This window comes from Anguilla anguilla, chromosome 9 (genome assembly GCF_013347855.1).
Source record: "Anguilla anguilla isolate fAngAng1 chromosome 9, fAngAng1.pri, whole genome shotgun sequence".
NCBI lineage: Eukaryota > Metazoa > Chordata > Actinopteri > Anguilliformes > Anguillidae > Anguilla > Anguilla anguilla.
Window position 1 is genome coordinate 13,256,325 of NC_049209.1, and position 12,286 is coordinate 13,268,610.

General features: G+C 38.5%; 1 protein-coding gene across 2 annotated transcripts; it reads right to left on the reverse strand.

The window, feature by feature from the left end:
* Positions 1-2,182: 2,182 nt before the first annotated feature.
* On the reverse strand, positions 2,183-7,412 carry LOC118236773 (C1GALT1-specific chaperone 1-like). Of its 2 annotated transcripts, none has more exons than XM_035435394.1 (2): positions 7,187-7,412; positions 2,183-5,359 (listed from the first exon to the last, which is right to left on the reverse strand). In XM_035435394.1, the coding sequence occupies exon 2, from the start codon at positions 5,347-5,349 to the stop codon at positions 4,402-4,404; it is 948 nt and encodes a 315-aa protein (XP_035291285.1). In that variant the 5' UTR covers positions 5,350-5,359; positions 7,187-7,412; the 3' UTR covers positions 2,183-4,401. The 2 variants fall into 2 exon arrangements, with proteins under 2 accessions (XP_035291285.1, XP_035291286.1); XM_035435395.1 differs by having other exon boundaries at positions 2,183-5,362.
* Positions 7,413-12,286: the final 4,874 nt, after the last annotated feature.

Here is a 12,286-nt window from a genome sequence, read left to right on the forward strand (position 1 = left end):
TTACCTAAACATGTCTTAAATGTTAACAAAAATGCACAGAGGCCCACTCTCCAATTAACCAAGCAAAAGATTACAAATTATTTTATGTTTATTTTCAAAGCGGACATGTTGGCTCATGCCCTCTCCAGGGCGGTTTGACGCGTTCACCTCCAAAAACATATGTCACATGACAGATAGGCTACGTTAATCATTCAATAGAGGGCATGCATTGACGTCACTTTCCCACCGGAATACGCCCCCTCAGTCGGACTGAGTGGCAAAACATGCTGCGACATGGCTGCCTTTAGTAGAGGAAACTGCAGAACCGGGAGTAAAACAAACAATTATCTGCTTAAAGGCAGTTGGACTCAACAGTGATCCATAGAACTTACCAAAGAACCAGTGGTCCATGGACATTCAACAAGAAATCGGAGCTCTTTTTACAGACTTCCGAAAGATAAAGAAAAGAGAAGCAAATGGATCGCTGCAATTCGCAGAAACAACTGGAATCCAGGCCCGAAACGTGGATTTGCGGTTGTTATTTTGTGTCAGGTATGTTGGATTTTTGGGTAAAATCATACCTTAATTTATATGCTTGGCTAGCTAACACTGCCACCCCCCCCCCCCCCCTTTGTTTGTAGAACACAAGGCTCATCATCATGGATGTTTACAGTTGCACAGAATATAAATGAAAGATGCTAAGTATTTAATTGATGAGTAGTCAATACAGTACATGACTTAAGGTATGATTTTACCCAAAAATCCAACATGCCTGACACAAAATGACAACCGCAAATCCAGGTTTCGGTGCCTGGATTCCAGTTGTTCTGCGAATTGCAGCGATCCATTTGCTTCTCTTTTCTTTATCTTTCGGCAGTCTGTAAAAAGATAGCTCCGATTTCTTGTTGAATCTATTTGTACAGTCAATCGCACAACAGCTCTTTCCAATTTTAGATGTGTTTTTTGTGTTTTGGCGGCATTCAAGCTGAACGCTAACGCTGCCACTCAGGCTTTCTGCCACTCAGTGGGTGTAACCGCAGTGACTTCCACTTACTGTGACGTCATGTGCATACCCTGTATTGCACATGAACAATTACATTTTTGTTAACTGCCCTACACTATAATATGCAGAGGACGAAGGACATAATTAGGACAGTTATATTACAATAAAGCTTATTTTTGAAAAGCTAAGGGAAAAATAAGAACATGCCTTCTTCAGTTATTTAACAAACAGTTATCACCAGGGAATTGCTGGCATGGCAGAAAAAAGTATAGAAATTATTTATTTTCCCCCATTTCATTTAATAAATAACTGAAGACTCTACAAAGAGACTATTTGACTATAAGACTATAGACTATATTTATCTGTTTACCATATACTTTAGGACAGAAAAAGTACGAGGCTGAATTCATTGTTCATCCCAACTGGTGACATAGTGCCCTGAGTATGTATCCAAAACATTTCCCATTTAAGGATCTTATTATTGGAGTGTGGGCCTCAGTGCATTTTTATTTTGTAATTTTTGTAATTTTTTTTTTGTAATGAGTTTGGAAGGCCGACACACCTTTATTTGATAAACAAAGCGTAAGGTAAAATTTCCATTGTTCTTAGGTTTCTTAAATGTTCTCAATTAGACCAAAGTTGTGAAGGTACTGTGTCAACCAAATCACAGCATCCGATTCTCCTTTGTCAAACAATGCCTTAGCATTTATGAAAACAGAAAATGGGCCAGTTCTTTCAGGCATGCCTCCACAGTGTTGTGCGCACACTGATCTCAGTAACGGTGTCAAGCCAATTGTGCTGTTCAGGTTAAAATGAAAGGCTCACTATCAGAATACATGTATCAGTAAAATCTTACAGTAATCCAATGATACGGACTGGATCAAGTTATTCCGCCAACATGATAATTCAGTTTTAGCCATTCAAATAAATGCATTGTGTGCAACTCTGTGATGTAAAATTTTCACTCAACCATTACATCTCTATTAAAATCAATATACTGCACACAGTTTCATGGCTCACAGTCGTTATATCATAAAACAACTTTCTAAAGGAGCTAGGATTAAAAACAAAGTGCATAAAATAATTTTGTAGTTTTAGAATACTTCATGGTCTAAACTCATATCTCAAACAAGATGATTTTACCACAATGGAATTTTATTCAAAATGGAGAAACAGCATAGAACAACCAAATACAATTAATTGTATCATATTATTTTAATATCAAATCCGACAGTACCTCAAATCATACAAAACATATTACACAGAGATGCATTACCATTTCATTCTATACAATAAATTACTCAAAATATATTTCTTCCAAAAATGTACAATTCTCTCTCAAACATACTTTTATTGCTATACAAGGTGCATATTGATTAATTTCTAGTTTTTTAAGGACATTTTAATCTTTAAATATCCTAATTTATCAGAAAACACATTTGAGCATTAACACAACTAGTAAAAAAACTAATTAAACAATAATTATATCAGTAGCAACATGATTGGTAAAAATGAAACATTAGTATTCATTTGATACAGAAACCGATCTTCAGTACTATTCAAGTAGATACACTGCTGTGCCATGAAAATATTTTTAAATCTGGCCAACATGTAGGAGCAGCATCAATGTCAAGATAACAGGCAGATAGTGTCCTATAATGGTTTGGGAACTGGGCTTGTAACAAAAAGATAGCAGGTTCAAGTCCCGGGATGGACACTGCCATTGTTCCCTTGAGCAAGGTACATAACCTGAATTGGTTTGGTGTATATAAAGCTGTATAAAATACTTTGTAAACATACAAAAGCTGTATATGTCACCGTGGATAAGATGGTCTGCTAAATGGAAATAATAATAATACATTGCATAAATACAAACCAAACTTTCAACTTCTGAGTAACAATAACATACACATAGATATCAGTTGCACATTGACCTCATACATCCATGTGACTGAAAACCTTCATCTCCCTGGAAACAACTTGGGGTGGAAATTTCTTCAGTATTTAAGGGATGAGGACTGTGATTATAACTATTAAGAAAATGACATAATGATTATGAAATGATAACGTGCCAAAAGTCAATATTACAAGATATGACTATGGTTATAATTTATGGCATTAAATGTATTTGTCCAGTTCTCATCTTTAGACTACATACATTACAACACATCTGCAGGTAAATAAGGAACTGCCAGGTCATTCTAGGGAAAAACCCATTCACATTTTACCTGAACACTTGAACCTCTGTATGCTGAGAGAAGGATGGTACTGGCCCAGGTGTAGGCAGTTCCATCCCACAGGAAGTACCATCCTTCTCTCAGGAGGAAAATCTGAATGGGTTTTTCCCTAGAATTAAGCTGGCAGTACCTTATTTACTGTGTTTATTCGTACTTGACTGATAAATTAAAACTGTTGTTTGCACAGTTAATTCACCAAATGTGGTTTGTTGGGTCTGAATTTGTTATGGATGTTAATTTAAAACCCAAAACCAGCAGGCCACGAAACTCTGGGGTTTGAATTTTTCATATTATCTCAATTTGTCCCTTAAAGTACTACTGTACCTTGGTGAACTCTGTTCACTTCATGTCTTAAATGTCTTACCTTATGTTTTGACAATATACTTTTATGCATAATACAACAGAAATTTAATTTAAAAAATTAATAACAGAAAACCTTCTGCATATAAACATTTTCTACAGTGATAATTAATGATATACAACAGTCAAACAATTACTTTGGATGTAGTTTTCTTAAACATTACCCATCCTGTGTTAGTTGAGTTGATTGTTTGTTTTTAAGTACTTTGTACCAAGAAGTGTTAGATATGATTTTAACTCAGATTAAATCCAATATACTTCTCTCACCTGGCACTGAGAAAATTGTGTTTACTACTCTGTGAAGGCATTGTGCATTCACCAAGGAACTCTACATCATATTTTATGAAATCAGCAAACAAAGATGGTTAACTGAGCAGAGACAGTTAAAAGTACAGGTGTGTTTATCTTTCAGTATCTTTCAGAAGCATTTATTGTCAAAGCACAAGAGCATAAAGGAACTTTAAATCCGGGAACCAAAAGGTTATTCATGAACAAATAACAAAAAAGGCTTGGGCTGTGTTCCTTGTCCATCCCACTGTAGACAATAGTTTTTTGAAGTAGGTAACATATGATAGTGAAAACAGGGCAAAAAACCACAAAAAAGTACTGAAAAATAAATTCAAGTTGCTTTGTAGTGACTTTGTAGTCACTAGTAGTGGAGTGGCTCACTCAGTAGTTACTTTGGTTTGTATTTTCATATATATGTTTTTTTTTTTGCATACACACACAAACACACATAATATATATATATGGTGCTTAAGATTGATACCTATTTGGATTTAATGGAAATACTCACAAAATCCATGTATGAGAATTAAGACTTCAATCGTTATCCGAACCCTCAGGAGGCATGAATATCAAAGAGTCATGGAATATGTGTCCATAGGGCCGCAGTCTGTAAACACCGAACATCATGACTTGCATCTGAGAGGGTGACATGCCGGTGAAGGTGATGGCCATGTCAGAGCAGCAGCCCTCCACCACGTTCGTAGGGTTTTTGGCCCGGCTGTCAGAGATGAGGCCATTGATGTTCTTACTGTTGAAGAGCATCTTGCCTTGGAAGTCCTCCCCATTCTCAGCGAACACCCCCCCGTACTTCAGGCAGAGCGCTAGCTCCTTCTCGAGGCTCAGCTTCCACAGGCTGTGGCCCTGCTCCGGACACTTGAGAGGGTCCTGGAAAGCCAGCACCAGTTGCCGCAGGGCCTGGTAGCTCAGCACGACACCGCTGTTGTATTCGATGTACTCCAGCTGGCCGGACTTTACTGCGCGGCCCAAGTAGAAGGGCTGGCTGGAGTCCTTGTCCAGAAGGAGGAGCTTGAGGTTCTCGATGATGGCAAAGGTGGTGGCCTTCGCCAAGAAGAACCAGCGCATTTCCCCGGCATTCTGAAAAGTGTGTATCAGGGCCTTGCGTACCCTGAGCCACTCGTCCTTCTCGTGCAGGTCCACGGCCTCCAGGGCCTTGTCCGGCTCGGAGGTGTAGAACACAGCCTTGTCGCAGTGCTTGGCCCAGGTGTTATTGGCGGTGGCCCAGAACGCAAGGATCTTGGGCTGCACCATGATGGCGCAGTACACCTGCATCTTCTGACTTAGCTCTAGCTTCTTGGCCTCTGAGAGTCCCTGCAGGTCCACCTTGCTGGGGGCCCTGACATGGTGGTGCTGATGAAGCTCAGTGCTCGACCCCGGGCTCAGGCTCTCCAAAAGGGACAAGAACACGCAGAAGAGTGCCCCGAGAATCATGCCCTTCATGAAGGAACTGCTCTGCGACGGCATGTTTAGGCCTCTACTTCGGGAAAGACAATAAGAACATAATCAACAGGCTGGATCTTCCTACCGTCTTTTTGCAGTGCTTACTGTAAATACAAATTAAAATATCCATTGCTTCTCTTAAAACTATAATAATACAGGTTCATCGTCACCTGCTCGCTGCATCTGTAGAGGGACTTTAATGTCACCAATTCACCTTCAGAACTGTTAATTTATTGTAGAAATTCACCTCAGGTTATGCCTTTGTTGAATGAGTTAGGACTCTAATGACAGGTATTTAGTAAATCAAATCACATGATCTGACAGGTTAAGAAACAAGGACAATGCCATTTTTAACCAAAACCTCTACTGTAAGACTTTAAAAATATTATTTTAAGTTATTTTATTGTTTATTGTTTTATTTATACTTTATACAGAATGTCTTATTGAGATTTAAATCTATTTTACAAGATTAAGAAAATCCCAATTACATTTGAATACATAATTCTTCATATAACACACCTCTAACATGCTCAATGACAGCTTTCGCATAAGAACAGACACACGCATGAGCGTGTGTCAACACTCATATATTGCTATTTCTAAATCTGCCCAGTCATTGGGTCCACACCCAACTGACATCAAACTAGTAGACCTGTTTTTCTGCTAACAGGTTTCATGGCAGAAACAATGGATAATTTAAACTTTTGTTTTTGGCACTCCACAAATGTTTATAGCAACATGAGAGGCATAGTACAGCTGGAATGCTGTCATATCCGGATGAACCTGTTGGATGTGCTGTAAATGAGATACAGAAAATCTCAAATGTCACAAAGGGCATTCAGCTTGCCACTGGAACACTTTTTAAATGACATTTTAAACAGTACTTCCAAGACCATTATACCGACACCACGTAAGACCAACATAAATCCTTAACTGCTGTTGAGGACTTGGCTCCATTTCTGGCAAGTCCACCTGAACTATTGTTGTCACAACAATATTCTGTCACGGTGATTTTCAATTGGCACCTATTTCGTCCTTTGGCTCACAACCAATTAATGAGCGGGTTATAGCAACTTGACTTCTTTCTTTCTTTAAAAAAAATTTTTTTATAAGGTGCCAACAAAGTCAACTCTCATTGACAACTATATGGCTGTAAAGTCTTGTCTGGTAAAACAGTGAATTCCAATCCAGTTTTGCAAGTGTACATACAAACAGCACAAAGACGTTATTCACTTCTAAAACACAGGATTGTTCACAGCCCTGTTTTGCATATTGTGTATGTTCACATCCGAATCATAACAACGGCTATTTCTGAGCAGGTCCAGCCATAGCTTGTTATCATGCAATTGTTCATAAACATTTAACGGCACTTCATCGGTGCTAGGTCAGAAGATTCAGTGTAAAGATGTTTTCCAAAATGGCATAATAATAATAATAATAATAACTAGGCAGCTAGCGCGAAAGCGAGCATCTCCCCATGCTAGATCTTACTTTCCAATACTTCAGGAATCTCGTCGTTCTTCATATTTCCCGATGCACATCAACGGCAGTGACAGCTAGTCAATGCCGTGCACTTGCCAGGTGAAAGCGTATGTTACCATACAGGACAGGGGCTAGCGATAAGCTTAAAAAAACTTCAGAAATGAGTACAATATACAATAAATCTCATCCATATCTAGCAACAGCTACAACCTACTAAATTAGGCTAATATACCCGATGAAGTTGACGATTAATTAGTTTCGATAAAGTTCATAGCTTTCGATAAATAACAATACATGTGTTACTAAATATACCTTAACTTCAACCTAACAGTTAACGGTAACACAGCTAAATTCGTCAAGGCAACAGACCATGTCTTACCTTTTTCTTAGTGCACGTAGCCTAATTTACAGTAGCACTATCTGGTTCACTCTAGCTGCACCGATAAGGAAACATGTGTATCCGAGGAACTGCGCTCTACAGATGTTCTTCCGTTTCAGATATACCGCACCAGACTTGATATGAACCAACGCACCTCACTACATACGTAACAGTAACTTCACTGACTGCATCGCTCACTACCTGAATTTAAGACCGCATCAGCTCATTTTCTAGCCGGTGACATCCGGGTACGGAGATGGGCCACGTGACTAAAAAAGTTATAGAAATTTTTTTCATCCTGAAACAACTCGCGCAAAATCTTGGCCTCCGTTATACATTTTGATATCAAAATTCTACAGATGGTAAAATGCAAAAGCATTAAGGGCAGGGAGTCTGTGGTCATTGTGTTTATTTTTGTAGGAAACCCCGAGGAGTGCAAAACTCTCCGTGCTGGGTTAATAGGGCATGCCCTGGCTGCTATCCTAATGTAAAAGAACTCTATGCTGGAAGTGCGTTTAATTGTTCTTTTAATGATTGGTATTTTAAAAAATGTATTTGGCATGTATAATATTTTGCTGATTTCTTGACTAAATCTCCCTTGCAAAAGAGATTGCACATCACTTAGGATTTTTTGGTTTTTAAAAAAGGTGAAATAAAAAAATAAAATTTGGTAATGCTATACTTACATACTGATAAGGGTCTTATGGTATGCTTTTGAATAATAACAGAACTTTCTTTTCTTTCTGTAAGAAGATTGTTAACCATCTTCTATTTGGGCAACTTTTTCTGGGTTTTAATGGTTTTAATTCTGTAAGAAAAATTCAGGGAATAAATATTTTTTAGTTCTGCATCATTTGTCAAGAATGTGGTTTGCCACCAAATGGAGTTTATTTGAAAGTGAATTTTGAAGAGCTAACATGCTCCAATGAGCCATTTCCGTGGGGGAAATAGGTGGTGGCAGAAATGGTATTGCAAACATCCTTAGAATATTCGCATTGTATTATATGCAAATTCAGTTCCAGCCTAACTGGTCTAACACCGAAACGCTGTCCACAGAGTTGTCAAAATATGAGGCCATATGTTGTCTCAAGGTTTTTACAAAATAAAGATGAATTATGTCAGAATATTGCAATAACGTTGTTGCACAACATTCTACAATGTTGTCTGAACGTTGTGCGACAACTTTGGTAAATGGTAAATGGTAAATGGACTGCATTTATATAGCGCTTTTATCCAAAGCGCTTTACAATTGATGCCTCTCATTCGCCAGAGCAGTTAGGGATTAGGGGTTAGGTGTCTTGCTCAAGGACACTTCGACACGCCCAGGGCGGGGTTTGAACCGGCAACCCTCCGACTGCCAGACAATCGGTCTTACCTCCTGAGCTATGTCGCCCCACTTTCTATGAGGTTTCCACAACCTTGTGACAATGTTGTGACAACATTGTATGGTAGCTAATGGGGACTTAGGGGCCTTTTCCTTGCTTGCAGGTGATAGTGTTTGAAGAGTGTGTGAGCATGTGTGTGTGTCTGAATTCTGAGTGGCTGCATGTGTCAGAGCGGGCATACATTAATTATATGAGTCGTGGGCTCCAGATTGTTTTTTCATATTGGGGACCAAATTGTAAGAAAACAGTCTGGTCGTCAACTCGCAAGGCATGAGATACCATTCTGAACCGATCTGTCTCTTACAGGGTCCCGATTGTTTTTTGACATGCCTAAAAAAAAAAATTGTGCACAATTGGCTTGAATTTGTCAGGTGCGAGAGGTCACGCGAGCCGATTCTGTTTTTCAGTTGTCTGATCTGGTCAGGAGCTCGCATAGTCTATGGCTATCATCCGACCTGTTGTCACAATCTGAGCCTCGCTAAGTGTGAGAGGGCATCCGACCTCCTGACGTCGTAACCCATGAGAAAAAAAATGTATAATGTACACTCGCCCTTAGGGATACATTTCTGGGTCAATAATTTTTTCTTTTGCAAATAATTTATTATTATTATCATTATTATTATTATTATTATTAGTTGTATTTACAAAAAAAGTTATTTGTGCAATAAACCTTTCACAAAGAATGTAATACTGCAAAAATCATGTCTCGCTTTTTTCTGATTTTTCGCCTTTATTTTCTGGGAATGAACAGCAGTAGAGACAAAGAAACAAAGAACAATTTCTGTATGAGCTATGCTGTCCTTCAATATTTCCTGAAGCAATCAAAAGAATGTGGTAAATAATGGATCCTTCCTTCGAAATACATTGTCTGTGTCCAGCTTCATGTATAGACACTACTCTTCATCAAAGATGAGGAATGAGGATGGTTTTGGTGTCTTTAATGGCAGGACCACAGCCTCTAGACAGCTTCATCCATCACTAAGTTCTTGGTCTTTGGTAATGCTTTTTCCTGTTCAATTACAAACCTTTCAATTTGATAAAGAGCCTCGTGTAACTTCATTTTCAACTCTTTATGAAATGTGCCACAGTCATTCTGTCTATTTCCATTCTTCAGTTAACATGAAGCTCTTTGCACAAGTTTTTTTTACAATGTGAGAAGAAAAAATATACATTCTCCAGTATAATCAGTTTCTGTTATCAGGTATACACTCTATAAAGCTACATAAATTCTCATTATGTTTTTAAAACTTTACATATTTGAATGGCTTCTGAGAAACTACTATTGTATGCTTGTGCAATTAAAATGCTGCTTTATAGATAGTTCACAAAATGTGTAAAACAAAAATGGTTATATTGTGTAACTCCACCATGTAAGGGATGTCACTGAGCCAATGAATAGTGGACCCAGTTTGCTGCACCCACATTGCAAGCATTGTACATTACCTCAACTGTTTTAATGCCACTAGATGTAATGGTAAATGGTAATAGATGTGTAATTAGAGCGCAGTTTTAGACACTGTATAATGTCACCCTGGATAAAGATATCTGATAGGAAAAAACTGAAATGACAAATACATAGTTACAATTACAGAATGTGGCTATTGCATGAAATCTGAAGTACGCTGAAGAACACTGAAGAAATACATTCTGAATATGCAAATCTGTTACAGTCTGCAAATGACTTCATCTGCTTTTCTACAAGATATTCAGATTGTAATTTTGGCATCCTGCCATAAAAGTCATTTGTCACTTTTGTAGAACGCAAGATTTGTTTTAGCAGCTTGTTCATTTTCAGTGTCAAATTGAAACTGAACTGAACACATTTTCTCCCTGTTGTCCTTCAAGCACAAGCTGAAAATCATATAAATTAATTAGATTTATGAGGGCTGAAACATACTGCACTGAAGATAGACCCACAACTAAAAGTGTTAAATATATTTTTATCCCATTATTTTTTATAGATCAGAAAGGGATGATAAGCACATAAAAATGTTGTATCAGACGTAAAGAACTATCAGTTCCTGATAGTTTGGAGTAAACATTTGTCCTTCTCTGTGCTGGTACAGATAGGCTTGGTCTTAATTGACAACACCCCCTAAATGGCTTTTATGATGAGAAAGCCATCATGTCTAAAACCATTAACACCAAATAGAGATGACATGATAATGAATTGATCTCTTCGAGATAGATGTCCCTGGAAGGTATAAAAGTCTGATTCCCTCAGCGAGACACAAAGTAGACCAGAGTCACCTGACACACTGCCGTTATGTTGTCCTGGGCACTGTGCTGCATTCTGGCCGCGGTGTACACCGCACAGCGGACTCCTGCACTCCCGCTATATTCAGGTACTGACATGGAGCCGTGGACAGGTAGGCCAGTGCAGCTGCTTGACTTTCACATGCACTTCGTCTTTCATAATTCACCTGCATCCTCTTGCCACCTCATACTGCTCTTAATCAAAGAGTCTGCCACAAGTTAAGGAGAGTGGATTAGCTGTTTTGTTGCTGAGTTGTTGTGATTCATTAAAATCTATTTTTACATAGTTACTTGGGAAATTGAGCTACGGTTGTACTTTATAAAATTTGGATTGAATATGGAGATGACTGGCTGAAATATTGTATGTTCAGTAGATACAAAATACACATTTCATCAATTAAAATCCATTCAAAATAATATATAAGATTCCTGGAGATGCAATACAAAATTCCATCTGTTGGATTTGGAAACAAAACAACATGAGATATTAGTCTGTGATCACATTGCTTTAAACGGCATCTTCATTTCAAAGTCTGTGATCAAATGGCAATTTCGATGTGCAGGATGAAGACCAATATTGCTCTGCAGTTAGCTGTAAATCCAAGGGTTCAATATTTTCTTTTTTTTTTCAGTACTCCCGCACTGATTTCATATCAAAATGTCATTTATGAAAAACATGCATTGGTGTTGTTTTTTTTTACTTGGGCGAGTATTTTGCATTTTCAGAGGAAAAAAAGAATAAATTGAAAGGCAGTTGAAAGAATTTCAGTGTCTTTTAAGTTGAACATTAAATGCTGCCTGTTCCCATGGAAAACCTGCACTTTTGTTGAGGATAAAGACTTGCCCAATTAATTCATTTTTTACTTGATGCTGACAGGTGACTAATGCGGTTTGACGTCAGCTGTGATCAACAGCTGATGTGACAGAGTATGACTCAGATCACACTTTATTTATATTTATTCTGGGTTCAGGAATGAATTTGTCTCATTGGTCTCTATTTGACTTCAAAGGAGGCATGAATTCCTTTGAATTCACAGATGATCCACAAATATTGGCACTTCATAAATGTGGATGATTGTTTGCTACAACCTTTGTTGGCAGCCTTTTAACTGGAACTAAGTTGCTAAAATACTGCCAGTGGTGCGTGTTAAAGCCACAAGATGTCTGCAGATCTGCCACAGGATGTCTGCAGATCTGTAGGTGTCATGTGAGGTGCAGCATCCTGGTGTAGCAGATCATCATACTGTAGGTCAGTACAGAAAAGGGTGAAAACCGGGCAATGTCTCAGCAGATGTGATCCAGAGGCTGGAGCCAGAGCTTGAGTTGGCAGAGCACCTGGATGTGGGGAACCACCATCAGATCAAAGCTATGCACCCCTTCCTACTGCAGCTGGACAGTGGCAAGAACACCTGGATGAAAGGTGAAGGCATAACCAGCCTGACCACTCACTGGTTAACTG